General features: G+C 52.4%; 1 protein-coding gene and 1 pseudogene across 1 annotated transcript; both read right to left on the reverse strand.

Annotated features, from left to right (window-relative positions):
- Positions 1 to 729: 729 nt before the first annotated feature.
- LOC139604004 (olfactory receptor 14A16-like) lies at positions 730 to 1,996 on the reverse strand. The gene has a single exon (XM_071455005.1). The coding sequence runs from the start codon at positions 1,994 to 1,996 to the stop codon at positions 1,064 to 1,066; it is 933 nt and encodes a 310-aa protein (XP_071311106.1). The 3' UTR covers positions 730 to 1,063.
- Positions 1,997 to 14,842: 12,846 nt separating this feature from the next.
- LOC139604080 (zinc finger protein 239-like) lies at positions 14,843 to 15,738 on the reverse strand (annotated as a pseudogene).
- Positions 15,739 to 16,575: the final 837 nt, after the last annotated feature.

The following is a 16,575-nucleotide window of genomic DNA, read 5'->3' on the forward strand; positions in this document are numbered from 1 at the left end:
GTGACTTGGACGGGCTGGATCCAGGGCCCAAATCCAACAAGGCGAGGTTTAACAAATCCAAGGGCCAGACCCTCATATTTGGCCCCAGTGCTACAGGCTGGGGACAGAGTGGCTGGAGAGCAGCCAGGCAGAAAGGGACCTGCAGGGACTGATGGAAAGCAGGCTGGACATGAGGCAGCAATGTGCCCTGGTGGCCAAGAAGGCCAATGGCTCCTGGCCTGGATCAGGAATGGTGTGGCCAGCAGGAGCAGGGCTGGTGTGCCAGCACTGATCTGCCCCCAGCTCTGCACACAGACATTGCTGCTGAAGCTCCAGAGAAGGGAACACAAGGGCATCTCTGGAAAAAACTTTGCTGGGAGATCCTTTAGTTTCTTTAAAGCCACATGGAGTGCAGCCCCTCACCAACACAATCTGTGGCCACAGGGAAGGTGGAGAGAAACAAAATGATAAATGGCAAAACCAATGGCTTTTCTTTAGGACAATATTGAAAAACTGAAACATGGAAAAAAAGAACAAACCCACAACCAAACCCAAAAGAATTATCAGAAGTGATTTATATTTCATGGCCTTTCCCTGCTGCAGCCCCGGCACTGCCACCCCCAGGGCTGTGCCCGGCCCCGAGAGCACTCAGGCCCTGCAGCAACACCAGGGCCACCAGGGCAGCGGGGCAGGGCCACGGCAGCAGCACTGGCAACACCAAGTGCTGCTGCTGCTGCTGCTGCTGGGCACAGCTGCTGGCCCAGCACTGATCGGCCCCAGCTCTGCACACAGACATTGCTGCTGCAGCTCCAGAGAAGGCAACAAAAGGGCATCTCTGCAGAAAACTCTGCTGGGAGATCCTTTAGTTCCTTTAAAGCCACCAAGAGTGCAGCCCCTCATTGAGACAGTCTGTGGGCACGGGGAAGATGGAGAGAAACAAAATGAGAAATGGCACAAACACTGGCATTTATTTGTGGAAAATATGAAAAAAGTAAAAGAAAAGAAAAAAAACCCACAACCAAACCAACAGGAAGTATCAAAGATTCCCTATATAACAATTAATTGGCGTAAATTGGCCAGCAGTTTAATGTCCCTGAAAGCATCCAGTCATCAGTCTCCACACTGCAGCCTTGAGCTCCTGGTTCCTCAGGCTGTAGATGAGAGTGTTCAGGGCTGGAGGCACCACGGAGTACAGAACTGACAGGGCCAGATCCAGGGATGGGGAGGAGATGGAGGGTGGCTTCAGGTAGGCAAATGTGCCTGTGGTGACAAACAGAGAGACCACAGCCAGGTGAGGGAGGCAGGTGGAAAAGGCTTTGTGCCGTCCCTGCTCAGAGGGGATCCTCAGCACAGCCCTGAAGATCTGCACATAGGAGAAAACAATGAACACAAAACAGCCAAATAGCAAGAAGGAACTAATTGCAACTAGCCCATGTTCCCTGAGGTTTGAGTCTGAGCAGGAGAGCTTGAGGATCTGTGGAATTTCACAGAAGAACTGGCCCAGGGCATTGCCATGGCACAGGGGCAGGGAAAATGTATTGGCCGTGTGCATGAGAGCATTGAGAAAGGCACAGGCCCAGGCAGCTGCTGCCATGTGGGCACAAGCTCTGCTGCCCAGGAGGGTCCCATAGTGCAGGGGTTTGCAGATGGACACGTAGCGGTCGTAGCACATGATGGTCAGGAGGAAATACTCTCTTGCAATAAAGAAGAGAAAGAAAAAGACTTGTGCAGCACATCCAGTGTAGGAGATGTTGCTGGTGTCCCAGAGGGAATTGTGCATGGCTTTGGGGACAGTGGTGCAGATGGAGCCCAGGTCAGCGAGGGCCAGGTTGAGCAGGAAGAAGAACATGGGCGTGTGCAGGTGGTGGCCGCAGGCTACGGCGCTGATGATGAGGCCGTTGCCCAGGAGGGCAGCCAGGGAGATGCCCAGCAAGAGGCAGAAGTGCAGGAGCTGCAGCTGCCGCGTGTCTGCCAATGCCAGCAGGAGGAAGTGCCTGATGCAGCTGCTGTTGGACATTTGCTGTGGTGCCTTGGCATGGGGATCTGTAAGAAAAGTAATCATGGAATAGTTGGGTTTGGAGAGGACTTGAAATATCCCAGCACAGCCTGGGGGCACTTTCCCCCCACTGCCTGCCCAGGGCTCTGCTGCCTGGAGCTGTCCCTGCCAGCAGCTGCTTCCCTGTGCCCAGGGCTGGGCCCTGCCAGTGCTGCCAGAGCCCAGCCCAGCCCTGGGGGCTCAGCTCTGCCCTGCAGAGCCCTCCCAGCTCAGGCACTGCCCAGGGGCAGCTCTGCCTCTGCAGGCTCTGATGGCAACTTCAGAGCAACCCTGAGGAGGCTGGAAAAGCGACACTGAGGCCCCCTGTAAGGGGCCCTCTGCTGATTTCTGTCACTGCCTTTTTTATTTAGATCTGAGAGAAAATTTTTCATTTTTCTCAGCCTGAAATGAGAGATTAATATTTATGTGCAATTTCCCATCCAGGCAACTCAGAGCAGTACATTTAAAAAGCAGATTTTCCCTTCTATGCAACCCCTGTCTTGCTGTGCTCCCTGAATGATCTATTTGGAAATGTTCTGCAGTTCAATGCCATGCTGGGAGCAGTCCTGAACAATGCAGCATCCTCCCCACACAAGGAGAACACTCCCAAGCCTCACCAGCTGTCTCCTCCCAGCCAGATCTTGTCCCCCAGTGCTGGGAGCAGCTGCCAGGGCTGGCTGAGAGCTGTCCCTGGCAGGCAGCAGAGTCCCTGCCCCAGCACAGCGCCCTGGGCTGCAGGACCCTGCTCTGCAGGACAGCCCTGGGCACCCCTGGCTGCTCTGCACAAGAGACAAGCAGAGAATGCACTCACAGGCTCTGCAGGCATTGGCATGTTCCAGCTTGAGGAGATGGCTCCAGGAGCTGCAGCTGCATTGTCCTGCAGCCAGAGGTTCCTGTACCAAGGGCTGGCAGTGATTGTGCCCCAGGCACTTCTCAGCCCCTTCCCAGCCCTGACTGATTGAAGCTCTCTGTGCCTCTGGGCTGTGCCCGGGCTGGCTGCAGGCAGTGCCCCAGCCCTGCTGGGCTGGCACAAGAGCTGCTCATCCAGAGAAATGTGCTTTTGAAGCTCTTCTTGGTGACCAGGAGCTGCCTCTGTGCCAGGAGCCCAGCCCAGCTCAGCAGCACAGACACAGCACAAGGACTTTAATCAGCCTCTGGGCCTTTGTGCTCAGGCCCTGAACATCAGGCCCTGAGAGGGAGCTGAAGAAACCTCTCCAGAACTCCATGTCAGAATCCAACTCCAAAGTTTCTTGGACTTCTAATGGGTCCCAGAGAGGGACACGACTGAGCAAGTGTCCCCAGGCCCCAGGCAGAGCAGAGAACTGCAGGCAGTGATGACAGGTGGGGACAAAGAGAAGCCAAGTCTTGGTGCCCTGGGGCTCAGCAGGGTCTGTGCCAGCAAGGGCTGGGAGGAGACACCTTGTCCTGAGGCCCTGGGGCCTCCTGGCACAGCCCCAGCCAGGCTGGGCACTGTCAGCCCCTTGTGCTGCCCTCAGCATCCCCCCCAAGCCCACATCCCAGTGGCCTCAAGGATCTGCTGCAAGGAGTCCCTGGGGAGCCTTGCTCAGCAATGGCCCTGGGGGCTCCTGAATGCTCCCTGCAGGGACTGCAGGTTTTTCAAAGGACTTTGGCTTTGGCTTTTGCCTTGGAGGCTCTGAGAGGTTTGTGCAATCATGGCCTCCAATTATCTGCTGTAATTAGTCCCTGGAGAGGCTTTGTCAGTAACAACACTCAGTGGGGCTCATTAATGCTTCAGGGTCCTTCAGTTATTTGAAGGTACTTGGTGTTTCCCTTTTGATACAGACTCTGTGAGAGGTTTGTGCAATCATGGCCCCAATTATCTGCTTTAATGAGTCCCTGGAGAGCTTTGTACTGACACTCAGTGGTGCTCATTAATGCCTTGAGATACTCAAGGTTTTTAAGGTACTTTATGGATTTAAGAATACTTTTAGGTACTTTTAAGGATTTTCCTTCCCACCCTGAGTCTCTGGGAGGTTTTTGGGCCATCCTGGCCTCCAATTCTCTCCTCCAAGGAGTCCATGAGGATCCTGTGTTGGGTATCTTCCCCCTTTCTGTTTTACAACAAAGATGGAACTGAAAGAATTTTGTAAGACTTTCTAAAAGCATGCAAACAAACATGATACAATTAACAATACAACAACAACTAATAAGAGAATTATAAGTTCTGTTTCAGCTCGACATCATCCAACCCTTTAGTCACGTTGGATTGGAAGAGTTTATTGACCCAGTCTTTGTTTTCCACTTGAAGCTTCTTGAACCCTTCCTTCAGTACCTGAATGCTCTTGTGGATTGACTCGCTGTGGCTGGAGAGGTTCATGCAGCACATGCCCTCAGAGTCTACACAGCCATGCCCATGTGCCCAGAGTCAAAACTCTATCGCTGTTCTGCAGGGTGGCGTGTCTCATGTTCTCTGTGTCTGAGAGCAGCCACTCAGTGTGAGGGAGGCAGCATTGGTTTGCTTACTTAACAGGCACCCAGGATGGTCTGATTGCCCTAAAGCTTTAGCTGCAGCCACCCAAGGTAGTCCAAATTGGGGGTGCTACCATCCAATACCTGGATTAAAGCTTTCAAAGCCATCTCTTTGATATCATCCAATCCTTCTCTGGGGATACCTGCTGCTTGATCATCTGGTAGGCTGTGTTGTCCTTCTCCAGCTCGATGGTTGATTGTCAATTCCGCCCTTGCCTCATTATTAGCATAGTCTGCTATTAATTGATTTAGTAAACACTTCCATCCCCCTTCCCACAGGGTGTATTCTGTAGGTGACAACAACATGGTCATAATATATTTTAAATCATAGGGGGTTAAGACATGTGCTGTAAACATGGCCCTCATTAGGCCATTAAAACAAGGTAAGTCCTTCCTATGTTCTTTAGCTGCCCTACACAGATCCTTGATTTCCCCGTAAACCAGGGGCTGACACCTGGGATTCTGCCCCCTTCTTTCATAACATACAGGGGCAATGAGGAGTTTCGAGACTGTTTGCCAGTCTCCTTCCTTAACTGCTTCTTTCCAGATCCTTTCCTAGGGATCTTCTGGGGCTGAGGGGCGAGGTTGCTCTGGGGAACCCAAACTGTCTTCTGGGGAGGACACATAACTTGGGGGAGAAACATTTGGATTAGAAATAGTGTGACAGTTGGGCTTAGTATCTTTGACCATAGGGTTAAATTGTTGCTGGAGGGTGAGGCAAAGGGCACAGCCATTTTGTCAGGTGTTGGGGAGGAAGGGCCTTGATTTAGGATGACGGACTTCCAGGCTGGCCTTCTGGGGCATGGCCCAGGGTGGAGGTGGAATGATTGACAGTGGGGGTGTGACTCGCAGTTGTGGGGGTGGAGTCTGGAGGTTCATTCAGGGTGGAAGAGAAGGCTGTGGTAGCAGGAAGTAGAGGAGCCAAGATGGAGGGAGGATGGTCAGGCTCAGGGGCGTCTGGAAAATTTTTAATGATCTACTTCATGACTGATTTTAATTTGTTCTTTGAAGATATTTGGTCATGATCAGTGAGAATTTACTTAAAGCATCCATATACACACCTTTCTACTTTGGACATCCGGCTGCCCATTTTTCTCTTTCTCCGCCTTAGGTGGAACAGCCACTGGAACACCCCAAATCAGTTATGGGATGTGGATGCATATTGTAAAAACACAGTGGCAAAATGGGCAATAATTGTCCTGTGTTTCCCCAAACCCACCTGCAATCCTATGCAGGTGAAACTGTCGTTGTCCCTGTGGATCCTGGCCGAGGTCCCTCGAAGCAATGATGAATCTGTCGGCCCGGCACAATCCACAATCCCGGGGAGCGCTGGCCTATCCATCAGCTAACCCCAGCTGACGTGACTGAATGTCAGGGTCCCTGTTCGGGCACCAAAGGTCGCAATGAGGGTGGCTGTGACAAACCTTTCTGGTTCCGCAACTTCAGAGCAAGGGTGGTGAAAATGAAAAGGAGCAGATGCTTGGGAAGATGAAACAGGAAAGCCTTATAAATATGATTGCTTGGCAAAAGATTTTGAGAATATGGAAACTATAAGTGAGATTTAAATGAAAGCAAGCTTTGAGATACCAAGCCTTAGTTACTGAACAACTGGAAAACAATGATATGGCCGGCTGAAGGTAATCTTTTGATGAAACAAAACCCTCTGCTTGCAGACAGGTCCAAGGGTCAGAGCAGACCCTAGTAGCTTGGCAGAAGGGGTCCAAAGAGTAGTTTTTAGGGTTTAAAATGTAACACAGTATGGTATAGTAATGATTCTTATAGGCTGTATGTAAATGCTATAATATTTGTATCTTGTACTAGATTGGTCAGTGAAAATTAGAATATGCAGCACAGAAGAAGATTTATTGTACTGTAATGGGAACTCCCCTCCTCTTTCCAGCATCCATTTTGGGTGCCTCTTTCGAGCTCCTCTCTCGGGCCTGCTCCGAGCTGTGGCTGGCAGCTCCAAACAAGGCCCCTGCACCCACACCCTTTGCAATAAACCACAAGTTCCAAGACTTGAATTCAGAGATCTCTCGTCTCCATCCGTCCCAACCATCCTACCCCCCGACACTCCTACAAGCAGGATCAATGGAGTTGCCAAAAAGAACTTTAGTAACAGGGTGAAAAACAATAAACAGGGAGAAGTCGAGCACAGTACAAGGGGTAGGATTCAAAGACCTGAGATAAAGGCAAAGCAACAATATATACACTTGAGGGTAGAACACTCTAGAACAATAACCCTATAGGGGAAACAAGTAACCAATAGGGGAGGAGAACTTGGACAACTTAGCATAACAACACTAAAGGCTTATGGGGGAACTCTCAAACTCACCCTAAGTTAAACAAATGATTCCCAGGGCTTGAAACTCATGCCCAGCTCTTTTGGGGTAAAATCTGGTTGACTCTGAGTTATAGCTGGGCTAACTCCCACACCGCTGCTTTGCACTGGCCCCTTCAGACCAGGTGGCCCAACAGAGCCACAATGATGTCCTTGGTTCCATGAGGCCCCACAGTGTCACAATGGTCCCTTGGATCCATGGTGCTCTGCAGTGTCACAATGGCCCCTTCATTTCACAAGGCTCCCAAGTGTCACATTGGTCTCCATAGGAAGGAAACCACGGAGCTCCCATGTTTCAGGAGCTGATGAATGGCAGGCACCAGAGGCCAAGGCAAGCCTGACCTGTCTGTCCTGGCAGGTTTGCTTGGAGCAACCCTTGGATATTTGAAATTATGAATGCGGAGTCCTAATTTAAGACATTTGTGCCTGGAGAACGATCATTTTTTCCACAAAAAGAAAAGCACAGAGCCATTTCCAGTGTTTGGAAAACAGGTGAGTGCTGCTCCTCAGGAGTCAAAGACCAGCTAGACTTGTCAGTCCTGGCAACTTTTGTCTGGGAGCGATCCTTTAGCACACAAAAATTTGGAGGTGGAATCCTAATTTTGGCCATGGATGCCTGGAAAAAATGGACAGTTCTTTTCGATAAAAAGAAGAGCCCAGAGCCCCAGTGTTTCAGGGGCAGATGAGAGTGGCCTTCCACATTCCAAGGTCAGCCAGGCCTGTCAGGTGACCCCTGGGAGGCCAAGGCAGCAACACCTATTTCATGTTCCCTTGGTTCCACAGGGCCCTGCAGTGTCACAATGGCTCCTTGCTCCCATGATGCCCTCAAGTGTCATAATGGCCCCTTGGTTACACAAGTCCTTAAGGATCCTAATGGTCTCCATGGTTCCACAAGGCCCCACAGTGTCCTAATGGTCTATTGGTTCCATGAAGCCTGGCTGTGTCCAATGGCCCCTTGGTTCCATTGGGGTCCAGTAGTGCAACAATAATTCCCTTGGTTCCACAAGTTCCCATAGTGTCACAATGGCCCCTCCCTTCCATGAGGCCCTGCAGGGTCACAATGGTCTCCATGATTCCATGGGGCCTTGCAATGCCACAATGCTCTCCATGGATCCATGGTGCCCTGCAGGATCACAATGATCCCCTTGGTTCCACAAGTTCCTACAGTGTAACAGGTTCCACAGGGGTCTGCAGGGTCACCATGGCCCATTGGTTCCACAATGCCCCGCAGTGTCACAATGGTCTCCATAGGAAGGAAACAAGTGAGCCCCAGTGGTGCAGGGGCAATGAGAGGCAGCCACCAGAGGCCAAGGCTGGCCAGACTTGACTGTATTGGCAGATTTTGTCTCAGACTAACCCTTGGATATAGGGAATTTTAGATGCAGAATCCCAATTTTGGCCATGGGTGCCTAGACAAGAAAGACAGTTCTTTCCCATAGGAATGAAAGCACGGAGCCCCAGTGCTTCACGGTCAGATGGGAAGTGGCCCTTGACATGCCAAATTCAGTGGGACCTGTCACACAGCCCCCAGGAGGCCAAACCAGGCAGACCTGTTCCATGTTCCATGAATTTCATGGGTCCTAACACTGTCACAATGGTCTCCTTGATTCCATGAGGTCTGGCAATGTCACAATGGCTTCTTGGTTTCATGAGCCCCAACAGAGTCACAAGGGTCCATTGGCCCCACGCAGCCCCGCTGTCAAACAATGGCTCCTTGTTTCTATTTTAAATCAATCACAATCAAACCACAGTTTGATCATTGATCCTTGCTTCCATAGGGCCCATGATTTGCACAATGGTCTCCTTGATTCCATGATTCCTGGATTGCACAGTCTCACCATTGTTTCCGTGGATCTCCATTGTCACAACTGAGCCATGGCTCCATGAGGTTCCGTAGTGTCACCGTGGTCGCTGTCAGAGGCTGGATGAGATCCATGTCCCGAGACACCTTGGGATGCTCGGAATGCCCGTGTGGGGCCAGGGCCGGGTCAGGCCTTGGTTTGTGGTGGGACAGAGCCCCGCCCCCAGCCCTGGCCTGGCAGAGCTGTCAATCACACAGCAGGGGCAGTGCTAACCCAGCTCTGATTGGCCCAGCTGTCAATCAATCACACAGCAGCAGCTGGTGCTACCCTGGCTCTGATTGGACAAGCAACTGGCAGTCCCACCCCAGGGGCGGGGCCAAGAAGGCCCAGGGGGTTAAAAGCCGGAGCACGAGGCCCACCCAGGGTCTGGATCCTGCTGTCTGCTGGGGTTCCTCTGTTGGTGATGCTGGAACCCCAGCAGTTGGTACCCATGTGTGTGTGTTTCTATGGATCTTCAGTCTTTCTGTTGTTCTCTATTTCTTCTCCTTCTTATTCTACTTACCTGGATCATTTCTGGGTAATTTAAAATCTTAAAGGTTAAAGGATTTTAGGTTAAATGTGTGGAAATCCAGGGCACAGGGAATATTTCTCTGTCTGCTCTGAGGCATCCTGAGCCCCAGAGAAACACTGCATTTAAACTTCACCCATGGAGAGGACTTCCAGAACTTTGAGACAGATTAGAATTTACCAAACTTTGAAATAGATGAGAGGGTAGTATACTATGTCACTAGGGTGAGAAATCTAGGTTTTGGGACTTTTAGTATGGTGTAGATAGGAAGCAAGTTGCAGGAATTTGGGTGTAGTCCCTGTCTACGTCATCTACTCCATTTTTTGCAGTGTTGGTGGCACAGGGTGATTGGTCAAGGCAAGCACAGTGCAGAGTTATTGGTAGATAAATAGAAATAATGTATGTTTTAAGAGTTAATTGGATGAGAAAAACTTTACAAGACCTTGAAACTGTCCATTTCAGAGATGTTTTGCAGTGCTTTTCCAGTGTGCTGAGCCTGGTGTGAACAGTGTGCAAAACTTTAGATAAGAGATCAATAAACAAGAAGCTGAAGACCAAAAAAGTCCTATGCATCTCCTTTTACCTGGCACAGAACTGCTGCAGGAGGGTTTGTCCCACCCAGGGAGCCCCCAGGAAGGCCCAACTTAAACGTCAATAACTGGTGCCCCAAGGCTGTTTGAAATAAGTTGGCTTTTTTCCATTAAGTTGTTTACTGAAGGGTGTTTTCTTAATCAGCCAATCATGTGAAATGTGTTGATTAAATGACCAATGAGGTCCACCTGTAGCAAACCAAGATATAAAAGAAGAGGATTGAGAAAACAGGTGGCTTTTAGCCCTTAGCTTTCTGATCTGAGTCTGTGTAATCTCTGATTCAACGGTGACATTTCGGGATCTGTGGGGGCTGCTGGGGATCCTTTCTGCACCTCGTGACCCAACAGGAGCTTCTCTAATAAACTTTGCCTGAAGCTCCCACTGTGGCCATGACAGGAACCCCTGTGAGTGTCTGGGACATCCCGGCTCTTTGGCAGCCTGGGCACTCCTGGGATGTCACCGTGGAGCCCCCGTGAGTGCCTGTGACAGATCTGTGCCTTTGCAGCCCAAGGTGCCCTGGGATGTCACCATGGAATGGCTGTGACTGCCTCTGACCACAGGGCTCTTTACCATCCCAGAAACCCCTGGGAGGTCTCTGTGGAGCCCCTGTCTCTGTGTGTGACATTCCAGCTCTGGAATAGCCTGGAGACTCTTGGAAATCCCCATGGAGCCCCTCTGAGGGCCTGTGACAAATCTGATCCTTAGCAGGCAACCATCACCAGGACCCTGTTGCTATGGTCAGTTTCCATGGCAACCATCACCAGACCCCTGTTGCTATGGTCAGTTTCCATGGCAACCATCACCAGCCCCCTGTTGCTATGCTCAGTCCCTTGGAAGCTCCATGGAGACCCCATGATGGGGTGGTTGCCATGGACACCAGCTCTGGCCTGCAGCCAGAGCCCGTTGCCATGGCAACCATTGGCAGCCCCATCCCCAGGCTGATGGGATCCCAGAAGCACAGAATTGGCTGAGCTGGGAGGGACCCATCAGGATCCTCCAGTCCAACTGCTGGCCCTGCACAGGACACCCCAACAATGCCAGCCTGGGCCTGGCAGCGCTGGCCAAACGCTGCTGCAGCTCAGAGAGCCCTGGAACTGGGACCCTGCCCTGGGGAGCCTGGCCAGGGCCCCAGCAGCCTCTGGCCAAAAACCTTTTCCTGACATCCAACCTGAGCCTGCTCCAACTCAGCTGCAGCCGCTCCCTCCACTCCTGTCCCTGGGCACCAGAGGGAAGAGGTTCCCACAGCCCCAGCCAGGGACCCGCTCCCAAGGCTGCTGCCATGGCCACCAGGGCTGCCACCAGCTGGGATGCTCGGTTTCCACGGGCCGGGTTTAAGGAATGGGATTCCCCAATTTCCTGCTCCCACTAAAATCGCGCTGCCCTCGCTGCCCTCCCGCCTCCCATGGAAAATACAAAAGGCAAAGATCCTGGGCTGGGATAAGAACAATTTATTTGGAACAGCAACGGGATAAGGAACAAACAGGAACAGAAACAATATTGATAACAGAAGGGATAAATAAAACTATTTACAGAGAAAACTACAACATCAACAACTGGCTCTTCCTGGCAACGTATTTCATCCTGTCTGGAAAGGACACCCTTCTCCCTGGTGAGAGAGAGAGAGAGAGAGTCCCTTCCCTGCCCTGGCAATGACCTGAGGTGGGAGTGAATGTAATGACAGGGCCATGGCCAGACCCTCATGTTCTCCATTCCCACATCTTGTCATTGGCAGGGGCAACAAAAGGTACAGGTGTCTTCCCAGCAAGGATCACAGGGAAAATGGATCCCCAGGGCTCTTCCCAACGTGGGGTCTCCAATGGGGAATGAAGATGGAGCGGTGCATGAAGCTCTTCCATGCATTTGGGGCATTTGCAGCGTTTCTCTTACCGGTGCCTCCATTGGTGTCCTGTTAAGTGAGAGCTGCTGGTGAAGCTCTTCCCACACTGGAGACACTCGTAGTGCCTCTCCCCAGTGTGGACGCGCTGGTGCCTGATGAGCTCTGAGCTGCAGCTGAAGCCCTTCCCACACTCCCCACACTCACAGGGCCATTCCCCAGTGTGGATCATCTGGTGGCTGATCAGGGTGCTGCTCTGCTTGAAGCTCTGCCCACACTCCAAGCACTTGTGGGGCTTCTCCCCATTGTGCAGCTGCTCATGGACCACCAGCTCTGAGCTCTGGCTGAAGCTCTGTCCACCTTCCTGGCTCAGGGTGGGTCTTTCCTCCTCAGAGCACCCTGGGCTGGGTTTGCAGCCCCTCCTCCTGTGGGATCTCTGTAGCTTTTCTTCTCCCTTGGATTCCTGTGCCATGGAGCCTCTCAAAACAGCCACACACCCCTGTGATGTCACACAGGCTCCCTGTGATGTCACACAACTAACTCTATGATGACACACAGCCCAGTTGATGTCTCTGCCTAGTCTGTGATGTCGCACAGCCAGCTGTGGCTTGTCACACAGCCAACTCTATCATGTCACACAACCCCTGTGATTTCACAAGCCAACACTTTGATGTCACACAGCCCCCTGTGATGTCACACAACCTTGGCTCAGTGCTGGGCAGCCCCGGCACTGTCCCAGCCTTGGCATCTCCCTCCTGCCCTGTCCCTCAGGCAGTGCTGCCCTTGGGGCGCTGGGCCTTGGCTTCCTCTTCTCCCTGGGCATCCCCTGCTGCCCGCCCAGGGTGTCCCAGGGAGCTGCTGCCCCTGAGGCAGGGGCTCTGCTCTGCTGCCCTGGGCACCCCGGGGCTCCTGAAACACCCCATGGCCAGGGCGGGCCCAGAGTGTCACAATGTCCCCCTGGTTCCATCAGGCCCTGCAGTGTCACAGTGCTCCCTGTGCTCCCTGAGGCCTCACATCACCCAGCCCAGGCCATTGCCCTGGTTCCAGTGACTCCCAGTATGATCCCAGTGACCCCCAGTCTCTCCCAGTATATCCCAGTTGATCCCTGCATGCTCCCAGTCACTCCCACTTCCTCCCAGTTGATTCCAGCATGATTGCCAGTCAGCCTCAGTGCGGTTCCAGTTGCTCCCAGTGTATCCCAGGAATCCCCAACATGGTCTAAACTGCCCTCAGCATGCTCCTGGTCGCTCCCAGTGGGATCCCAGTCCCCATCTGTATTGTTCCAGTTGCTTCCACATGGTTCCAGTTGCTCCCAAATTCCTCCCAGTATGATCCCAGTTGCACCCATTTGCCCCAATACAGTCCCAGTCACTGCCAGTATGATCTCACTGGCCCCAGGTATAAACACTGTCACTCCCAGTTGCTCCCAGGTTCCTCTCAACACAGTCCCAATTGTTCCCAGTGTTGTCCCCTCCAGTATGGGTCCAGACACTCCCAGTATATCCCAGTTGCCCCCAGCATGCTCATTCCCAGCCACCCCAGTTGCCCCAGCATGGTTCCAGTTGCCCACAGGCCGATCTCACTCATTCCCAGTATATCCAAGTTGCCCCCAGCACGCACCCATCATTCCCAGTTGCTCCCAGTAGCCCTCAGTGTGCTCCCAGTTGCTCCCAGTATTTCCATGTCCGTGCTCCAAGTGCTGCTCCCAGCCCTGATCCGTGGGCATGGGAATGTCCCGCTCCCTTGCCGGGGCAGGGTCACACCTGAGCCAGGTGTGCAGGGCAGGACCTTGCCCTGATCCCAAGCACTGTCCCAGCTGCAGGATCTGCTTCCCATCGGCTCTTCCTCCTGCAGCCCCGAGCCCAGCTTGATGCTGAACAAAGGGGCTGGGCTGGGGTCATCCCCCAGTGGGAGCTGTGCACCCCCTCTGCCCCCTCCCCAAATTCCCTCTGGGGGAGCAGGAGCTGGGGCAGGAGCCCTGTGGGGAGGAACAAGGAGGTGACACCAGGATTGGAGGGTCACACATGCTCTAGGGGGAGTCACACACAGTCCCTGAGGACCCCCCCTCACCTCTCCTGCAGCACCAGGAGGATGAACCCCAACATGGAGCCCCTGACCCCTGGCAGTATCTCATGGGGTGGGGTCTGGTGGCTGCTTTGGGGGTCTGGGGGGTCACGACCACCCAAAAACCCCCTCCCAACCCTACAGCTACTCCCAGTCCACTCGCACCACCCCACAGCTCCTGGCCAGGACACCCCCAACCACTCCCTGCAACATAAATGTCCCCAAAAACCACAAAACCCCTTCCCATCTCCCCTAAGTCCCACCCAAATTCTCTCCATAACACACAGCCCTGCCAACACACACAAATCCCCACAACCCTCCCAGAAGGCCCCCAAACCCGCTCCCAGCAAGACAAATTCTCCCAAGAGCCACAAGAGCCTCTCTCAGTCCCCACAGGAGTCCCTAAAACCCCTCCCACCTCCCATGGCACTGAGCAGGAGAGGTTGGTGGACAGGAACATCCCCAGCCAGGAGCAGCTTGGCACTTCGGCAGTGATTTGGGCACTTTGAGGGAACACCCCAAATGGGGGGACCCAGGCCAGGAACTGGGACAGACAACCAGAATTCCTGGAGAACAGATGGAGTCAGGTGAACACATTCTGCCGACACACCTATGAGGTTGTGGCTATGTCCCCTGGTTTTGACAGCCTCAGAACACCCAAATCCTCTCAAATATTCCATTGAACCAAGCCCAAATTCACCTCCAAATCCCAGTAAATGGTGCAGCTTTAGATCTCTTTGTTTAATTTCTTTATTTTCACCCCAGATTTGGTTGTTTCGAGAGGGTGAAAATGGAAATTATTTCCATGGAAAAGACCTCCAAGATCATGCAGCACTGCTTGATGCCACCAGAAGAAACAATTGAACAGAGCAGGTGAGATTTTTTGGGGTGTAAATTCAACAAATCACTTCTTCCCAATCAATTTCCAGTTTAGATCAGAGTCCTGAGGGATGTTCCTGCTCCTGTGTTCATCCAAGGGATCCAGGAGGACATGGATAGGCAGCCAGGTGTCTCCTCAGCAGGGATCACTGGGAACATGGATCACCAGGGCTCTGACCAACATGGGTCCTCCCATAGGGATGGAGCTGGGGCAGTGCACTAAGCTTTTCCTACAGTTGGGGCACTCACAGGGCTTCCCTTACCGGTGCCTCCATTGGTGTCTGGTCAAGTGAGAGCTCTGGGTGAAGCTCTTGCCACACTGGGGACACTTGTAGGGCCTCTCTCCAGTGTGGATGTGCTTGTGCCTGACAAGACTGAAGTTTTGCTTGAAGCTCTTCTCGCAGTCGGGGCAGTGGAAGGGCCTCTCATCCGTGTGAATCTGCTGGTGTTGGAGGAGATCAGAGCTGGTCTGAAACCTCCTCTGACACTCAGGACACTCGTGGGACCTCTCCCCAGTGTGGATGCGTTGATGGGTAAAGAGGGTGGATCTGCTGCTGAAGCCCTTCCCACACTCCCCACACTCATAGGGCCATTCCCCAGTGTGGATCATCTGTAGCACATCAGGGTACTGCTGCAGCCGAAGCTCTTCACACTCTCCAAGCACTTATAGGGCTTCTCCCCATCATGAAACTGCTCATGGATGAACAGCTCTGAGTTCTGGCTGAAGCTCTGCCCACCTTCCTGGCACAGGGTGGGTCTCTCCTCCTGTCTGGATTGTCAAGCAAATTGTATTCTATTTGCCATCTGTATGGCAGTTGTCTTCTGTTAAGTGGGCAGTTTTCCTTACCTCTTCCACAACCACTCCTCCCTCCTGGGAGACATCTGCTGATAACAGGCTATTGAATGTCACTGCATGATTGATAAGAACTACGGCATCCCATTGGGAGATGCTCCGCCCAGAGGGAAGAGCCAAGCATTCTACCCATATATAATCTGGAAATTCTGGAACATCAGCACGGCTTCTCCACTGGATTTCCCAGAGGAACAGCTGCTCTCTTCTTCCATTGGATCTTCAAAGGAAGACCACACCCTTTTCTACAGGATCCCTGCTCCAGCAGAAACACACCTGATGCTCCAGGAGGACTGCAGCCACATTTCCAATTAGACTGCTACCAACAGCCTGACCAACAGGGTGTCAGGTTGTGTTCTGACTCTGTCAGTGTCGATTTACTTTACTGCATAGTTTATTTTATATTTTCTTCCCTATTAAAGAACTGTTATTCCCTGCTCCCATATTTTTTTGCCTGAGAGCCCCTGAATTTAAAATGTAGAGCAATTTGATAGGGGGGTTTTACATTTTCCATTTCAGGGGAGGCTCCTGCCTTCCTTATCAGACACCTGCCTTTCCAAACCTAGACAGCTATGATATCACAGAGTAGTAGGCTGTGACATCATGGCATGGTTGTATGACATCATGGAGGGGGCTGTGAGGTCAAAGTGTGTGCTGTGACATTACAGAGTGGCAGTATGACATCACAGAGAGGGTTTTGTGACATCAGAGAGTGGGTTGTGACATCAAAGATCTGGCTGTGACATCATAGAGTAGGGTGGGAGGCCATAGAGCAGATCCTGCCATCATAGAGGGGTGCTCTGTGACATCAGAGTGGGTTGTGACATCACTGGGTGGCTGTGTAACATCATAGAGCAGGCTGTGATGTCACAGAACACACAGTGACATCACATGGTGACTTTGTGACATCACAGCACTGCTGTATGACATAACAGGGTGACATAGAATTGGCTCTGTGACATCACAAGAGGCTGTGTGACATCTTAGAGTTGGCTGTGTGACATCACAGGGGCTGTGTGACATCACAGGGGCTGTGTGACGTCACTGGGGAGGTCACTCTGCCCCGGCCCCTCTCACAGTTCCCCCCAGAGCAGTCCAACCCTGCTCGTGCACAGCGGGGTCCCCTGTCCCCCTGGGTCCCC

This window comes from Agelaius tricolor, unplaced genomic scaffold (genome assembly GCF_023055355.1).
Source record: "Agelaius tricolor isolate 1412-34295 unplaced genomic scaffold, bAgeTri1.0.p SCAF_43, whole genome shotgun sequence".
In the NCBI taxonomy this organism is placed as follows: Eukaryota; Metazoa; Chordata; class Aves; order Passeriformes; family Icteridae; genus Agelaius; species Agelaius tricolor.

Bases quoted from the DNA above. Each gene is read 5' to 3' on its own strand.
- LOC139604004 (XM_071455005.1), bottom strand. From the start codon at position 1,996: ATGTCCAACAGCAGCTGCATCAGGCACTTCCTCCTGCTGGCATTGGCA.